This window comes from Mycteria americana, chromosome 3, assembly GCF_035582795.1.
Source record: "Mycteria americana isolate JAX WOST 10 ecotype Jacksonville Zoo and Gardens chromosome 3, USCA_MyAme_1.0, whole genome shotgun sequence".
Classification (NCBI taxonomy): domain Eukaryota; kingdom Metazoa; phylum Chordata; class Aves; order Ciconiiformes; family Ciconiidae; genus Mycteria; species Mycteria americana.
Window position 1 is genome coordinate 96273390 of NC_134367.1, and position 15965 is coordinate 96289354.

The 15965-nt window shown below is 43.4% G+C and overlaps 1 protein-coding gene across 5 annotated transcripts in view; it reads left to right on the forward strand.

Annotated features, from left to right (window-relative positions):
* The window catches only part of DAAM2 (dishevelled associated activator of morphogenesis 2), a 202568-nt gene that overhangs the window by 180584 nt on the left and 6019 nt on the right, over nucleotides 1-15965 (forward strand). For all 5 annotated transcript variants that reach the window (XM_075496208.1, XM_075496207.1, XM_075496209.1 and 2 more), the window contains 4 exons: nucleotides 230-337; nucleotides 1822-1882; nucleotides 6538-6669; nucleotides 14924-15094. In XM_075496208.1, the coding sequence (XP_075352323.1) occupies nucleotides 230-337; nucleotides 1822-1882; nucleotides 6538-6669; nucleotides 14924-15094 (472 nt within the window). The remainder of the gene's footprint in view (nucleotides 1-229; nucleotides 338-1821; nucleotides 1883-6537; nucleotides 6670-14923; nucleotides 15095-15965) is intronic.

Below are 15965 nucleotides of genomic sequence, written 5' to 3' on the forward strand. Positions count from 1 at the left end.
TTGAGGTTTTACGAAGGATGGTTTATAAAGGGCTAATTAATTTCAGTCTGTGATACTTTTCTTTCAGTAACAGAGCTGCTAACTACCAATGTATTGTTTGTTTTGTTCATTCAAGCACATTTCCTACCCAAATATTTTTCACTGATTTGTCACAATCCTCCCACCATCCTTTTCTTTCTCACCACCATCTTCCTTCTCATTTCTCCCTTCTTTTTTTTTTTTTTTTTAGGAACATTACACTGTTGCACTACTTAATTATGATCTTTGAAAAGAATTATCCAGATATCCTAGATATTCAGTCTGAGTTGCAGCATCTTCCAGAAGCAGCAAAAGTCAAGTAAGTCCAATGCTATTGCTTGTTCCCAGAGCTAGAGTTCCCGGTGATTTCTGTTAACGTAATGATCATCAATTTTTCCATTGCTGTCTTCTAAACTCATGGCTAACCTTACAGCTGAAATGCCTTTGCTCACATCCTTGCTGTTATTCAGATGTACATCAACAGAGAATTTGGGTCCAAAAACATTGGTACATAACTAAATTGACAGCTTTACTCAGATATGCCTGTATCTACTTTATTCCTGAATCCGACATTGTAACTAGACTGGTTCTTGTTTGTAATTCACTCACCATATTCTATGGTTGTTCATCTAAGTCACATGCTATTTTTTCTGGATAATTGAAAGTTTGTTTCTAAGGCAGAGTCAATTAGGCACAGAGGCTATAGTAAGCCCTTTTCAGGAAGATCGTTCAAACTTTTGCACAAATCAGTCTTGCACAGAAATGTGGAAAGCATCACACTGTCTGCACAAATTTCAATGATTTTTTTTTTCCATTTCTGTAGATGTTTGTGAAAAATGAATACACAAGCCATCCCCCAAGTATTTTGCATAGTTTTAGCATTTTTTTCTTTCCAAAGCACTGCTCAAAAAGACCTTTGCATATTATTTGCCCAGCCATGATTCTTTGTATAGGGAACTACTTCTGTTAATGAAAGACAAGTAAAAAATAAATGTAGGTTCACACTTAAAGGGATTTACTAAGGCTTTAGTGGTGTTTTTGAGATGTAAACTACTACTCACCAAATACTTGGAGCAGATGCCTGCTGACTCACAAATAGGTACTAACTAGTTACCTGGAAATGAAAAGTCATTTTTTTCATAAAACTTCTAGAAAAAAAACTCTTGTTTGTATATCATGAGCAGAAATTCAGTACAACACTTGTGTCTAGGGAAGCATGTATTAACATTAACAGTAAGGTTATATGCTCAGTTACAATGTAACCTTGCAAGGACTACCACATGTTAGAAATGCAGGTGGAAAAAACAATGTTTGGACTGTGAGGAAGACAAAAATCACATGTCAATGTACTGCTAATGGGATTCAGTAGTTAAGTGGTTCAAGAATCATATATAGAGATAATCTGAGACCCCAGTAATGTGTGTGCTAAAACTGGGGTCTTTGCTTATGTGTCAGCTGATTATTACAAGCTGGCCATGTAGCATATGCTCCTTGCTGGAGGGTCAGGCTCAGCTCACAGGGCAGATGTTCTGAGGGTAACCCCTCTCTTCTTCCCAGGAATATCCTGATCTTCAGTGTGACCACAGGCGAACAGGGTCTGCCTCATCTTACATCTTGTACAAAAAGCAGCACAGAGCATTAACAGACCCCCTTCCCCTCATTTCTAATCATCTGGTGTGGCTGGTGCCAGTGACCGGATACCAGACTTGATGGGCCAATGGTCTGTTCTGCTGTGCAGTTCCTGTATTCCTGTGTAACACTGCTCTTTTTGTTTTATCTGCTCTGTGTCCGTCTCCTGTGCAGCCTGGTAGAGCTGGAGAAGGAAGTCAACAACATAAAGACCGGATTGAAAGCTGTTGAAGCTGTAAGTATCTGAAGGTTTCCAAAGCACCATACTTAAAATATCTCACTCAGAATCAGGGGCACTATATATTTTATGATAAGAGAAACTAGGCTTTCTTTTTCTGTTCCTTTCCATTCTGTTCCAGAATGCATTAACCAAGAAAAAACAAATAAAAGCTTCTCATGTGGAGCTCCTGCTGATGATCTTAGCAGACTTAAGCCTAATGAAAAGCTTGTTTGATCTGGGCCTGGAAAGTAAAAGGACAGTTTGATAAATGACATGGACTGAAAGAAGAAATAAAATTCTTGTTCTTTCTTACTGAGGGATGGCTGGCTGCTGAGCAAGTGTTTCACATGGCTCTTGGAGTACTAGTAGTGCACTGTTATATGCAACCCTAACTTATCCTAAGCGCTCCTTGGGAAGGCAAAGGAAAAGATAGTTAAACATGAGGGAGCTGAGCTGGCAAGCAAAGCAACAATGGCATTTTTTCCTGCTATTAATGCAAGCTTTTTAAGCTGGACTTAGGTTGCCTGTGTTCAATTTGTACTTAGGTAGTGCAGAGCCTTCCATCTCAACAGAGAACAGTACAAATGGTGCATTGATGCAGTTGTGTGTACTGAATTATAAGAGTTAAAGATGAGGGATGGACCTAAATGTTCCCTGGAGTCACAGCTTCATGTGTCAGCTGTGGTTCCCCTGCCTGGAAGCCTCCTTTAGTTAACGTGTTGGGTTTGCTCCTGGGGAAAGACTCCAACCTTCCTGAGGCAGGAGAGCACAGAGTGGGACACCGTTTTTGGTGGCAGGAGGTAGAAACTCTCATATTTGCCTCTTCCTTATGCTACTGAGATATGTGTGTGGCTTTGAACAACCCCATGCGTTTGCCCCCTCTCTGTGAAATGGCAGCTACAAATACCTACCTCTCACAAGGGCTGATGTGAGGAACGGCAAGTTAGTGTTTGTACAGCAGTTGAAAGAGTAAAGATTAAAGGCTAAAGTCACTCTATTGTCTCTGTCCCTTAACATCTCCCATTGTGCTGGTTTTGGCTGGGATAGGGTTAATTTTCTTCATGGTAGCTGGTATGGGGCTATGTTTTGGAGTGAGCGAATGACTGTGTGGTGTTTAGCTGCCTGCCAGGTTAAACCACGACACCCATCATCTGCACATATAAACATAGTCTGACCCTAAGAATACCATTCTCTCTTTCTGCAAGTATAGGAACAAAATCCTATGTTCAGGTTGGTGCTGGCATCTCTTGCCTGTTGGATATACTAAGGCAAGGATAGTGCTGAGAGACAAGGCAGAGGTCTTCAGAACTCAAGAAGGTCTCTGCTATGTTTAGCTGTTCTTTGCCCTTTCAAACAGGGTTTTATTAGCCACACTTCTGAGTGTCCCTCTGTCTTCAGGATGTTTCACCTGTCTTTTTCAACTCATGTGAGTTTAATGCTAGTGGAACATTCCAGATGGGGAGCATTCTGCACTGGGACTGCTAGCAAAGGGACCAGCTGTTGGCCATTGCATTGGGTGGTTTCTGTGCAAGGATTACCTATCTACAAGGAATTAACACAGGACCCTCCAGTCCTTCCCATCCACCATGAGACAGACAGTGCTGACTTCATTTTCCTTTCACCTGGCCTGAGTTTCTGAGTTTGGTTTGGCTCTGGACGTAGAGGAAGGGATCTTTGTCCTGTCAGCAGCCCCCAGGCTGTCTGGCTGTCTCCAGCGGTTCATCATGTAATTAGCCAGTGATCCTCCCGTGAAAAAACAAACTTTCCAAACCTTATTTCTGGATTATTGGGGTAAGGGAGAACGCAGCAATGAGAAGAGATACTGCTGCATACATGGAGTGCAATGTTTGGGAATTAAAAGCACTTGTAAAGGGAAGGCTGACATGGAGTTCATGACACGAAGAGAGGCCTAGTTTTGGCTGGGACAGACAATTCCCCCCCATTGAAATGTGAGTACCTACTTCTGTTTTGCTTTCTGTGATAGGGTTATTTGTCCTGTTGCCTTTACAGCCAATTTTTCTTCTCTTTCCCATACATGTGTTCCATGGGCAACCTCTCCTTCCCATTCAATCACCATCTTCCCTCCTCAGTCTTCTCCCTGCCATGGTATTTTTCATCTGGGGCTGCCAGCACCTCCCAGTCTGCTTGCTCAATTCGTGGTTTCCTGGCACGTAAAAAGCAGCACTATAGCAACAATAGAAGATCACTGTCAGGTGGAAGGGGGAGGAGGGGAAGGTGTGATTCTTGATTCTATTCCAGTGTGTTCTCACCACAGCCTTGGCTCCAGTGACTGAGAAGTTTCTTCAAGGCCCCTTAAGAATAGAAAGCTAAAAATAGTTTCACAGTCAGATGTTCTTAAAGGTACTACTAACACTTTGTCTTCCTGGACTTGCAGCTTCTTTGTAAAAATAAGTTTTCAAGAAAATGTAGTTTTCAAGACATGCATGCAGCTGTTGCCTTTGTGTAGGATGCTCCCAGAAGCACAGCTAAGTAGTTCCTGGTCTTCTCCAAATCAGGAAGTTAATTCTGTCAGCAGAGCCCTTCTCTCACACAGCAAGGAGATCATAACCACCTCTTGAGAAACCACTGCCATGGCGGAATCATTTCATCTCTCTAGAGAACCAGCAGCCCAGCCCACAAGGGGCAGCACTAGCTTCTGCTGTTGTGCTGTTATGACTAGTATAGACCATTTCTAGAAGATCGAGAGGAGTTTTTTATTCTCTGGCATCGTTTTCAGGCTGATTACATAGTCATGCTGGTTACTTGTGTGGTTTTTTTATTTTGGAAGAATTATTCTGCAGGGAAGGACTGAATTTGAAATTGAAGGGCAGACCACCTAATGTTAATTTTACTTTGAAAAATATTGCTCTCCAGTAACAGTCCCAAATGCCATAGCTTTCAACAGTGAGTAAGAATACAGAACTGTTATACTCACCTGCTCGAGGAGGGGGGGAAGAGGGAGTAGAGCAACTTTCAGCTAAAATTAGCTTAAAAATGCGAATGGGAAAGAGTGGCTGAAAAAAATATGCATAATTCTTAGAAGCATGTGAAGTGACATTTCCTGTACTTGTAAGGTCCAATTCAAAGTGATTGTAACATAGAGACAATTCATTGCAAAGTGATGTAACTGAGTAGTGCTCCTGGGACCATCCCTTGTGATGTGTTAGGAAAACCATTGGAGAAGAGGATGTAATATAAAACAGGGGAAGTAGCACTTCTTTAATGCGGACTTTTCTCCGGCCACCTGCTCATTGCTTTTCCTGCCCCGTTTCTGCCTTGTGGTCTTTCCTTGTAGTGGTTACATTCTCTTTCCAATTCTCATCAGACCAGAAGATATATCACATCTGATTTTAGATTGTTGATGGCCAAAGTCATTCTTTGCATTCAGCAGCACTGTGGAGCAAATCCCAAGGAGTTTCTCCGTACAGATTCTTATAAACCTACTCATCTGGCTCTGTGAACCAGTATTTTGATGACCAATAACAGAGAGCACCAAACATGCATGTAGCTGGAGTTGCAGCCAGCACAAAAATATTTCTTTCCAAAGGGAACACAGGGTCAGACTGTAACTTGACCTGCTGTTTCATGCTGCTTTCCCTACAGAGAAAGTAAGGCTTTATCGTTCCCACTGATTATTCAGCTGAGAATAAAGATGAGGCCCAGATTACAATTTCATTGTCCCCATGAGACTGTCAACAGCACACAAGCCAAACACAGGCATGGGAGACTGCCACTGTTACTATAACTTAGTCGTTTTCAGGAGCTCTGTAGCTCTTTCCGTGCCACAAGCATGGTGAATAGAGTAAGGAAAGAGATAGCATGGGTAACCTTGGCTTAAAACTAAAAAACTTGAGCCAGAAAGAAAGAATCTTACTTTTTTTTTTTTTCTTTCTGTAGGTAGTGGACAAATAGAGCTTTGTTTCCTATGGTTTTGTGTCTTGTCTTTTTTTCCCCCCCCATAAATATTCTTATCGCAATAGCCTCAGTTTATAATTCTGTGACTTTTATGACATCCAAGTTAATACTTATTGGTTAGCAGAGTGCTAGTAAATGTTGCACCTGACATCTTTCTGCTTGTTCTTCAGTGGGAGAACCAATTTTGATGTCTTTTTGCTGCCCACCTGGTGCTTTTCAGAGAACTAAAGGGGAGATTCAGAGATAGGAACTATATAGATTATTCACATATGTCCACATTTCCCTAAATATACAGCCTTTTGAGTCACCATGGGAAGAGAAGATGGAGGGAAACTCACTATTAAAAATTTCAAATTCACTTGCTACACAATCTGAGTTCTCTATTATTTGTCATTTTGCACAGGAAAAAAAAAAAAGCAGCATTTCATGTACTTGATGCTTAAATTATAAAGTTGCTTTAGAAATTCAATATGTTGATGGCTTTCTTGGGATTGGTTGTTGTTTGAGGATAAAGAGAACCATAACTAAGACCTTCCTTCATCCCACCTTAACCTTCCCTCTCACGCTGAAAAGGCAAAACCTTTGACTTAGTGAAAAAGTTGTTTCTGAGTTACAGCTCTGGATGAATGCGTGAGGAGCGGGAGCAGAGCATGCTTTGCACGGAGTGAAATAGATGGGCTTCCCTGCTCCCTTCCTTGTCAGCGAGGAATCTTTGACACTTGCCTGTCTTACATCTCTTACTTCTTCTCTTTCAGGAACTGGATTATCAGAAGAGACGCATGCGGGAATCGGGGGACAGGTTCGTTCCTGTCATGAGCGATTTCATCACTGTGGCCAGCTTCAGCTTCTCGGAGTTAGAAGACCTTCTCAATGAGGCTAGAGACAAAGTAAGAATACCTTTTGAAGTGTTTGGGGTTTCACTGGCTCAGTCAAAAGCCTGAAACAAAATGGAAGCAGCAATTTCAGATGCTGGGACTGTAGTGAAAACTATTATAGACACTGAAAGTGGTTTAGGCTGAAGTTTCTCACTTTTCCTAATCTGGTCTGTAGCCATTTAGAATATATTTTACGATTAAAAGAAGGTCCAATGCTCTTGCCCACTTCTTGCTAATCTTCCTTAACCTTATCCACGTGTGGCATAGAATTGCAATGGCAATGTCTGCACCAGGATACCACACCATGCCGTGGTGTTGAAGAGACTGTCTTTTACACAGTCTCTCAAAAAGAGGTCATTGGTGATTAGTGATAGTGACCTCATATCTTTTACCTTCTGCTTCTGACTTCATCCCACTCTGCTCATTCAGCTGGGGACATTTGTGCTTCATTTCTTTCCTTTAAAAATGCACCTCTGGGTAGTTTGGTAACCCTTAATACCTGTTCTTTTCCACTTACGCTTCTCTGTTACTGCTTGTATTTCATTGCAAGGATAGAAATCCCAAACACGCATGGTTTGTCTGACATTCTTGGATCCTTCTTACACAGCCAGCACCATGTGCCTGTTACTCTTCAGGTGCTGCTGTGATCATTTTGTCCTTTCACTGTCTGCATCTCCATTACCAGATTTGTACAACTAAGGAGGTGCTCGTTCTTTGCTGATGATTGGAGTCTGGCACTAATCCCTCTGTCTCTCAGCTGAAAGAGGAAGAATTTATACAAAAAGATCATAAGCATATGAAAATGTTTAGAGAAAAGCAAGTTCTAAAGTAAACGATATGTAATGGCAAATCTACCCTTGTTGGCTGGCATACTAAAAGTTCTTGGCTTTATGAAGCTAATCCATTATTTCTTTTGGATTGAATTGTTTCCACCGCTGGTGTCAGTCCTTGTAGCATTAAGGGACCTATTGCATTATTAATGAAACCTGTGCTGTTGTATTGGTAGGCCTTAGATTTTGAAGGATAGGCAAAATACAGGCTGAGGATCTGAACGGTAAGACTTCTCACTCATCCAGTCACTCTGCAGTAATGTCATTCTGTACTTCAAAAGCATTTCCTTGCTGTGGAGATAATGTTTGTAATACTGACTTGCAGCTGCAAACACCAGGAGCTACTGGCTGTCAGCTAGAGCTAGCTGCCCTGGCAAATGCCAGTGGGGCAGTAGTTATTACAGCACTCTGAAGGCAAAGCTGTGCAGTCTAACAGTTGTTAATGTTGTAGGGAAATTTTGTGGAGAACAACGTGCCTAATTTTTTCATTGTTGTCATGTTGCTTGAGAAGATTCAAACAGCTTCCGACATAATGATGTTCACACCATACTGGCTTTATAATCACAAAAACAATATTTTACCTTCTGTGCCTCCACTAAATTTACTGAGAAAAGCTCAATTTTCTCTGGTTTGGGGTCTTCTGTTTTATGACTGGGTAAATTTTTCAACTTCATTATACTTAGGTGCACATTTGTGGAAGCAAATTTGCTCTGTTCTTGCCTTGGACTGCCTGCTTTTGGTTTGGTGTTATAGGTGGTCATGGTCCTTTCTTTTGGCACACTAGGACAAAAGCCCAATGGAGATTCTTACAAGGTCAGTCAGGGGTTAAAAACCAGCAAGTGGTACATTTCCAGCACAGCAATGCAACTTTTCTTGGTCAGGCACTTGCAGGAAAAATGCTGTTCTTTTGCTTTAAGAATAACCAGAGAATCTCCCTACAGACAGACCAATATGTCTGGAAGTTGTTGCATGCTTTTTTAGACATAGCCAACATAAAGCACTAGACATAAAGAGATGTTTTATTTTAATGACTATAACATGCTTAGGAAACGTTTCTCTACCTTCTCCTCACACACCCTTACTATGTTTGAACACATGCCATTCCAACTTCTGCTCAACCTATGGCTTTGGTTCTTCCACTGGCAAAAAGCTGCTTTTGGACTCCTAAAAGGGAACTGTCTGTCCTTACCAATGCTGAGCTATTTCTCATGTTTGCCTCATATTATTTTTCCCCTCTCTTCTTCCTCTTTTTCCTCTTTTTTCTTAAAAAAGAAAAAAAAAAGAAAAGAAAAGGAAAAAGAAAGCTGGAAATTTTCAACAAACCAGATGTGCCTTTCAAAGCCTATAACATCTTCCAACCTCAATGAGCTCTCTGTGTTTGTTGAATCACAAGCTTTTTTCTTACCATGGAAACCTACTATAACTAGCCAATTAAAGGAAGAGAGGGACCAAGATATCTGATTATCCTGCTCTTTTTTGATTTCTCAAAGCAAATTGAAAAAAAAGGTAGTGGGAGAGGGAGGACTTTTAAAAATATCCTAATGAGTCCAGGAAGAATTGGTCTGGTTCACAGATTTATTAATAATAATGAAGCCCTAGTTTTAACAGCTGGAATTGGGTATCCTTCTAAATATAGATGTGGCTAATTGATTGCCATGAGTTAATCAGAGCCATGTTTCTTCAGCTGGGATTTAAAACAATACAAATTATCTTTTCAAACCTGGGAAGTTTTTTGGGTTTGTTTTTTTTTTTTTAATGTCTTTAGTATTAGCAAAATTAATTTCTTTATTCCTTTAAGTTATGGAAACAATCCATTACCAAGGTGTGGTGCTGACCTTCTCTGTAGAGGATATTTTTCACTGTCCTGTGCAGTACTGTTTTTTGGCTTTTTTTGCCTAAACAGGACCATTTACAGTTAGTGGCCATGGGGAGGAAGTGATATTTTAAATTTAAAGGGCCAGGTTGTCAGATGCAGGCATCCATGTTTGCAGAGGAAGCCTTGTAACTGTACTTATCTTCATGCAGTAAACAGATGGTTTGGTTAAGAACTGATTGAAAACTTAGACTGACTCTTTAAACAGGCTCCCTAGCACAGCTGGTTCTTGTTCTTTTTGTGTTTTTCTCACTTTCAATACCACTTTATAAGGGAATATATAGATTAGATCAAGGGATAACGTTTTCTGCCATTTCCCATAAACTGGAAGGTGGGGGCAGGAGAAAGTGAAATTCTACCCTGGAATCCTTCACCAGTTTTTACGTGTTTGAACAGATGAAAAATTGACTTTTTTACATCAGAAAGAACAGAATGGGGTTGAATTTTGTTTGTGAAAATTTTTCCCTGTGTTTCCTGCGGGGAAGCAATGAAAATGCACAAGCAGAGGGACAGTGACCTCCCATGGTATGAATTCTATTTTCCTACTTGAAAAAGGTGACATTTGCCCTATATGAAGCTTTACAACAGACTTAAATTTTGACAGGTATGAATTTAGATCGCTAGACTGCTTCATAACTGTTCTACTTTGTGCTTGGTTTATAACAAACCTGTTTTTAAAACGTTTTGGATCTTCCTAGAAGAACAAAGTCTGCTTAGTCAGGTATTGCCATTCTTATGATGAATACCAAACTTAAGCCTCTCTATAGAGGCACAATGGAGGCCACTGCCTGGGCAAGGCTGATGAGGAGGGTAGGAAAAGTGTCCATCCCCAGTCTTTCTCATGACAGCTCCTCTCAAGCAGGGTGTTTGTCATCACGGAGAAAGGAGTTCAGACTCTGCACATGCATTTAAAAAGCTTAGCACATATAGTAACTGTTTTGAAGAACAGCAAGGCAGTGAAAGCCAAAATCCATTTAAGAAAATAGTCATTAATGGCAGAATGCTATGAAGCACACAGAAATACTGTAGTCCAAGTGCCAGTTACAGGCTGTGCATTTCAGTCATTCATTTTGGGGGACCAGTATTTTCTGTCAGCCACTGGGGCTAATGAAGAAGGAACGGATCAGGACAGAGACTGAGGAAGTCAAGACGAAGCGTGTTACAAAGGGCATGAGCAGGCACCACAGCCTGCTGTCAGAAACAGCGATTTGGTAAATAAATTACGTAGCTGTTGTACAGTAACTTAGAACTGCAGATGCTTCAGGGCAGGTTGGCATCTAACATATCAGAAATGTTTATAGCACCTGCGTCTCGATTTTGGGGCTGCCAGAGTCACTGTCGAACTCCTGGGAGAATCCTTTAAGAGCATTTAGGCGCGAGGAGAGCTGGGCCTAGCCCGGCCTGAAATCAGCCGGGCTCTTTCCATTAACTGACCTGAATCTGTCCCATAAAGAGAACAGACATTTATTTGAACTGCCTCGGTACAGGATTGAAGTCTTCATAACGGCAAACTCAAGATTACTTCTCTGGGGAAGACAGTTCATGTTGCATGGGTACATGGTATAATTCACTCGTGCATTGGCTCCTCCCACAATAGCGCAGACAGCACAGACAGCAGGAAATTTTTATCGTGGCTGTTTTTCCTCCTCCTCGTAGAGCCCCGTTCCTGCCGTTTTCAGAGCTCTTCTGCCACTGTTTAACATTTCGTTGGCAAGCACAGCAGAGAGTGTTGTGCTGCTGTCCCGCTTTCCCTCTCTTTGCTAAAATGGCTTTTTAAAATAAACAACTGTCTAAACGATTTGCTTTGGCAAGAGGATGAATTCAGTGGAAAGTTTGGCAGAGGAAGCAGAGCTGGCACTGAGCTCGTGGACCTGTTATATCATGGAGCTTGGGGGCCCTTATGGTGTGGAAATGAAATTTTTAATGAAAAAAAGAGATACCATCCTGTATTACAGTGGAAAACCTGCTGAAACAGAGTTTTCCATCTTGCTTTTGCCCATGTCATCTGTCCCCAAATGACTTAACGAATAAGCAAGTTTCAGCCCTTGTTCTGCGATATTACAGCACGTCACAAAATTCTGGGAAGGGTTTTGCGTGAGTGAGGACTTGGCTACAGATTTCCCAGTTGTGCATGAGAGCAGGTACTGTTTGGTAGGGAATCTGCCCACGGAGCAGTCGAGTGATTTGTACAGGATGACACAAATCCTGTGGCAGAGAGCAGAAGAGAGGGCTGGGGTCCAGAGCACCTCGGTCTGCGCTGTGCTGCCTCTTATGCCCTGAACGAGGCAGACAGTGTCATTTTAGCCACCGTGGGCAGGTAGGAGCCTGACCTTTGTACCAGGGTTGGGGAGGCTGCCTCCAGCAGCTCGCTGCCCCTCGTCCCAGCACCAGTGCTTTGAAAAAGCACACGTGATTGCAGAACCAGAGCTATGGGGAAATAGAAGAAGTAATAAAAACAGAGGGGTCTGTTGCAGTTTAAACAGTGAAAGGACAGCGTGGCTCTCCCTACAATAGTGCATTGAATTGATATAGTGCCCTACAGATGTGAACAACTTATTTTTTGCCATTTCCTATGTCAGATTAGTGTGGCAACGCTTTCTGTTCTGTAACGAATGGAGAAAGGAAGGCTCAGAGAGGGAGAATGAGTTCCCAAGCCACATCATGGGCAGAGTTGGCAGCGGAGGCTGGATCTCCTGACTTGCCTTCCTCTGCTCAGTCAGCTTTTTTTCCAGAGCGGGTAGAGAAAGAAGGAAAATGTTTACTTCAGTGAACTGTAGATTTCTCTTTTGTAGTTATTTTGTTACATCTAGCTCACAGATTTTTGCTTTTCATCTTTCACTGCTTTACAGTAAGTGATTGTGACCTCCTAAGCCGTGTTACAGGGCACCAAAGACGGGCTGTTCTCAGGATTTGTCCTCCTCGCTGCTGCTTGGAGACCACAACACCTTATGAGTGTCTCTGTGAGGCTCCCAGGCTGCTGTGTCTCAGCAACAGCAACACTGTTCCTTCTCTGAGTGGCAGTGGGGAGGCAGTGGCAAAAGCCCCCCTGCCAGTGTGACGAGAACTAGCTGGTGCTAGTGCAGAACATTTGCAGACAACACCACCCTCTAATGGAGACTTCCATGAAAGTAGGATCCAAGAGCCCTAGGCAAGGACCCCCTCCTTTTCAACCCCCAGCCTCCCTGAAAGACTAGGAAACCCCTATGGGCATTCATGGGCTCAAACCAGCTCTGTTCCTGTGTACCCCCTCACTCACCTTTGCTGTGCACAGGAGGAACACAGGGGATGGAGGTGGTGCATCACTAGGTATAACAGCCATCTGCTGTGGGCTGCCCCTGGACTTCAGGCTTCACAGGAAGTGGACAAGCCTTCCTTCTAGCTGGCAGCTCTAGTCACTGCTCTTAATTTGTGCCTTATTTTCAATTTTCACAGGAGTTAACCTCAAGTTAAGTGGGAAGAGATTCCAGGTAGCACATCTCCTGTGAGCAATGAGCTTTAGGCGCTCTATGTGTTCAAGCAGCGGTGGCAATACCTGTGCTGAAGTCTTTCTCTGGCACTTCTGCTCTCCTGGCTGATTGGCATGCTGGAGCAGGCGAGCCAAGAAAATATAGCACATGGAGATGCATTATCTCCTTCTGTGGTATTGACAGCCTGTATTCTCTCTGCTGAAGAGCTGGTGCTGGTCAGTGTGGATTACTATGAGACTGCTGCACTTTCCTAATATTCAAGCAGACTATGCATACATTATATACAGAGAAAATACATATATACAGAGAGGGGTGCGGAGAGGGAGAAGGTGTGCATATGTCTGTGTATGTGTCTTCAGGGGTTTCAGAGAAAAGGAGTTAAAATGGAGAAGTAATCTGTTGCTGTTTCCATACTCTGAAGTCCGTCCATGACTTTCTGCTGTAGTGCTTCCTTCAACTCCTGCCATGTTTGGTAGCTCAAAGCAACTTGCATTTCTTCCAACGCTTTTTTTTTTTCCCAGATACTTTGGGTTTCTTTGTTTGTTTCTGGCTGAGAACACAGCCTTTTTAAAGGAAAAAGAAGCTGTTGCTTCAAACTGCTTTGTGGGCCTGGCAGGGAAAGCAGAGGAGGGGAGATGCCGAATCTCTCAGGCTGTGCCAGAAGGAAGCTGCTTTCCTTGGAGATTTCTTCCCCCTGCAGTTGACTGGGAGACATTGTTTGTGCTTTACCTGGTACGTAAGACCTGGTTTATGCTGTACCTGGTCTATAAGACCTGCTTCCAAACTCATTTTGTCCTTGGGATCGGAGCCTGAAGTGTTCTTATTGTCTTTTCCATTCTGTGAGAGTACCCACCTAAGGAAAGGGAAGCTGGGCTGTGTTAGTATGAGCTGAATACACGCACAAGAGAGTTTGAAGGCAGTCCGTAGCCTGGGAGAGTCTTTGTTTGGTTTGGTAAACATTGAGGTCTGTGAAGATGCTCTGCTGCTCAGTGGTGGTGTGTTAAAGTGCAAGCAGGGAATGCTAGGGGAGTTGTGCATCAGGGCACTAGTGCCATCACGAATGTGTTTCTGGTGCTGCCTGTTGTGATACAGAGGTTTGTGAATGAAGGTGGTTGGACAATGACACAGCTTTTGGATGTGTACACTTATATAGGACTTAGTGGACACGAGCATACGTGCTGTTGACAGCCTATATGTGCATGCATTTGAATGCATTTTGGTGAGTACAGAGACATATTTGTGAGTGTAAGAGAGCAAAAAAGAGACTACAACTACTGTGGGACTGATGTCCAAGAGCCAGGGGTTGCTGTGAATTTACTATATCCCAATCAGGACTGCCCTGTGACTGAAGTCATGCCAGTTGGCTACCTCCACATGTGTCCTGCAGCCTCAACATTTGCCTTTTAAAATAAAAGTCACTTGTGATATATTCACTCTCTTTTCAGTCTGCCCGGGAGCCCTGGCTGCTTTCCTTGCCCATCTCTCATGCCATGTCTGTCCATAGTCACCTCTCTCCCAGGCAACACCCTAACTCAGAGCACTGCAGAGCGATGGATGACATAGCAAAAGGCTCCTGAGAGGACAGACTGTAATGTTATTGCAAAAAAACCCTCTAACTCCAGCCATTTTAAAAGTGGATTTGAGGGGAAGGTAGAAGGGGAAAAGATGGGCTAAAATTACTTGTTTGGTAGTTAGGATGGACTAAAAGTACTTGTTTCCCTAGCTAGCTCACTCTCTTCTGTGCCCCTGCTGTCCCACAGCTGCAGCTGAGAAGTGGCCAGACAGTTGTCCTCTGAAATTATTCCATCACCCTCAGGCACTGAACATGTTTGGTTTTGTATAAATGGACAGCTAGTGCTCTCTAGCACCATTGCTCCATGTTGTCCAAAGGATATCCAGGAGAGCAGATTCTTCAGGGACAGAGGCACCTGCCTTAAGGAGAGGCACTTCTGTTGCCAGGGCGTAGTTTCTGCTCTTGCCGTATGAATGCTCAGAGGGTATTGACTTACATGTGTGGTTACTCATAAGCTTTCCTCGCTGTCTTCACCAAACAGTCTGCCTAATTATTGCTCTTGTGTTTTCTGCCCTCTTGACAGTATGCCAAGGCACTGAAGCATTTTGGAGAGAGTGAGGGCAAGATGCAGCCAGATGAATTTTTTGGCATCTTCGACACTTTCTTACAGTCATTTGCAGAGGCCAAGCAAGATCTGGAGAATATGAGGAAGAAAAAGGAAGAAGAGGAGCGCAGGGCACGCATGGAGGCCATGGTGAGGACCTGGGCACAGGAAGATGTTTCCTTCCATTGCCTTTTCATGTCTCAAGAGAGAAAGGTTGAGACACCCTATTCTGATGCTCATGTCCTGTCACTGTCACTGTTTTATGTCCTTCTCCCTGCCACCTCTCTTTGGCATCATTCTCTTCACAAATGATGACCTTTTTGCTGCTGGCTGTTCTGTCAGCTCTCAAGGACATACCGTTTGCCTCCTAAACTAACCTCTTTTGGATTCAGATACCAAATCTAGCCTTGCCTGTTCTGCCCCAGCACTTTGCAGGATGGTGCTGCCCCTGCCCAGAACCAGACTATCCTGCTTTCAGGCTGCAGGCTCTGTGCAAAAGCTCCGGGAGCCAGATCTCCCTCAGTCCTGCCAGCTGGTCAGCCTCCACTCAGACTCCATCATCATCTGCTGCATGCCTGTTGCCTGACAGCGTGTGGTGACACAGCAAATACCCTGGCACCTGCTGCAGCCTGCACTGGCAGTATTTCTCTCTGGCCAGCCTTAATGCTTTGATCACTGGGGCTGCATCTGGCCTTGACATGGCGAGAGCGCTTTTGTGCGTCGTTGCTTTTGCTGCTGGGAGTCAGACATGTGTGTTCCCAGGGGTTTGTGTGAACCAGCCTCCCCCTCTAACCTCAGCCTTTCCCGAGGCCTGAGAATGGCTCAGCAGTCCCCTATCTCCTTCCCCCCTGCTGGCGCTTTAACCCCAGCTGCCGCCATGGCCCCAAGCCTTGCTGTGGGGAGTTGCTGCTTAAATGCTTGCTCTGCCAAACGCACCAGTTTGTGCCTTTCAGAAGAGGAGAGAGGTAAAAGACCAGGATGCCAGCAGCCTTACTGTTGGACATAGGGATAAAACACCAGG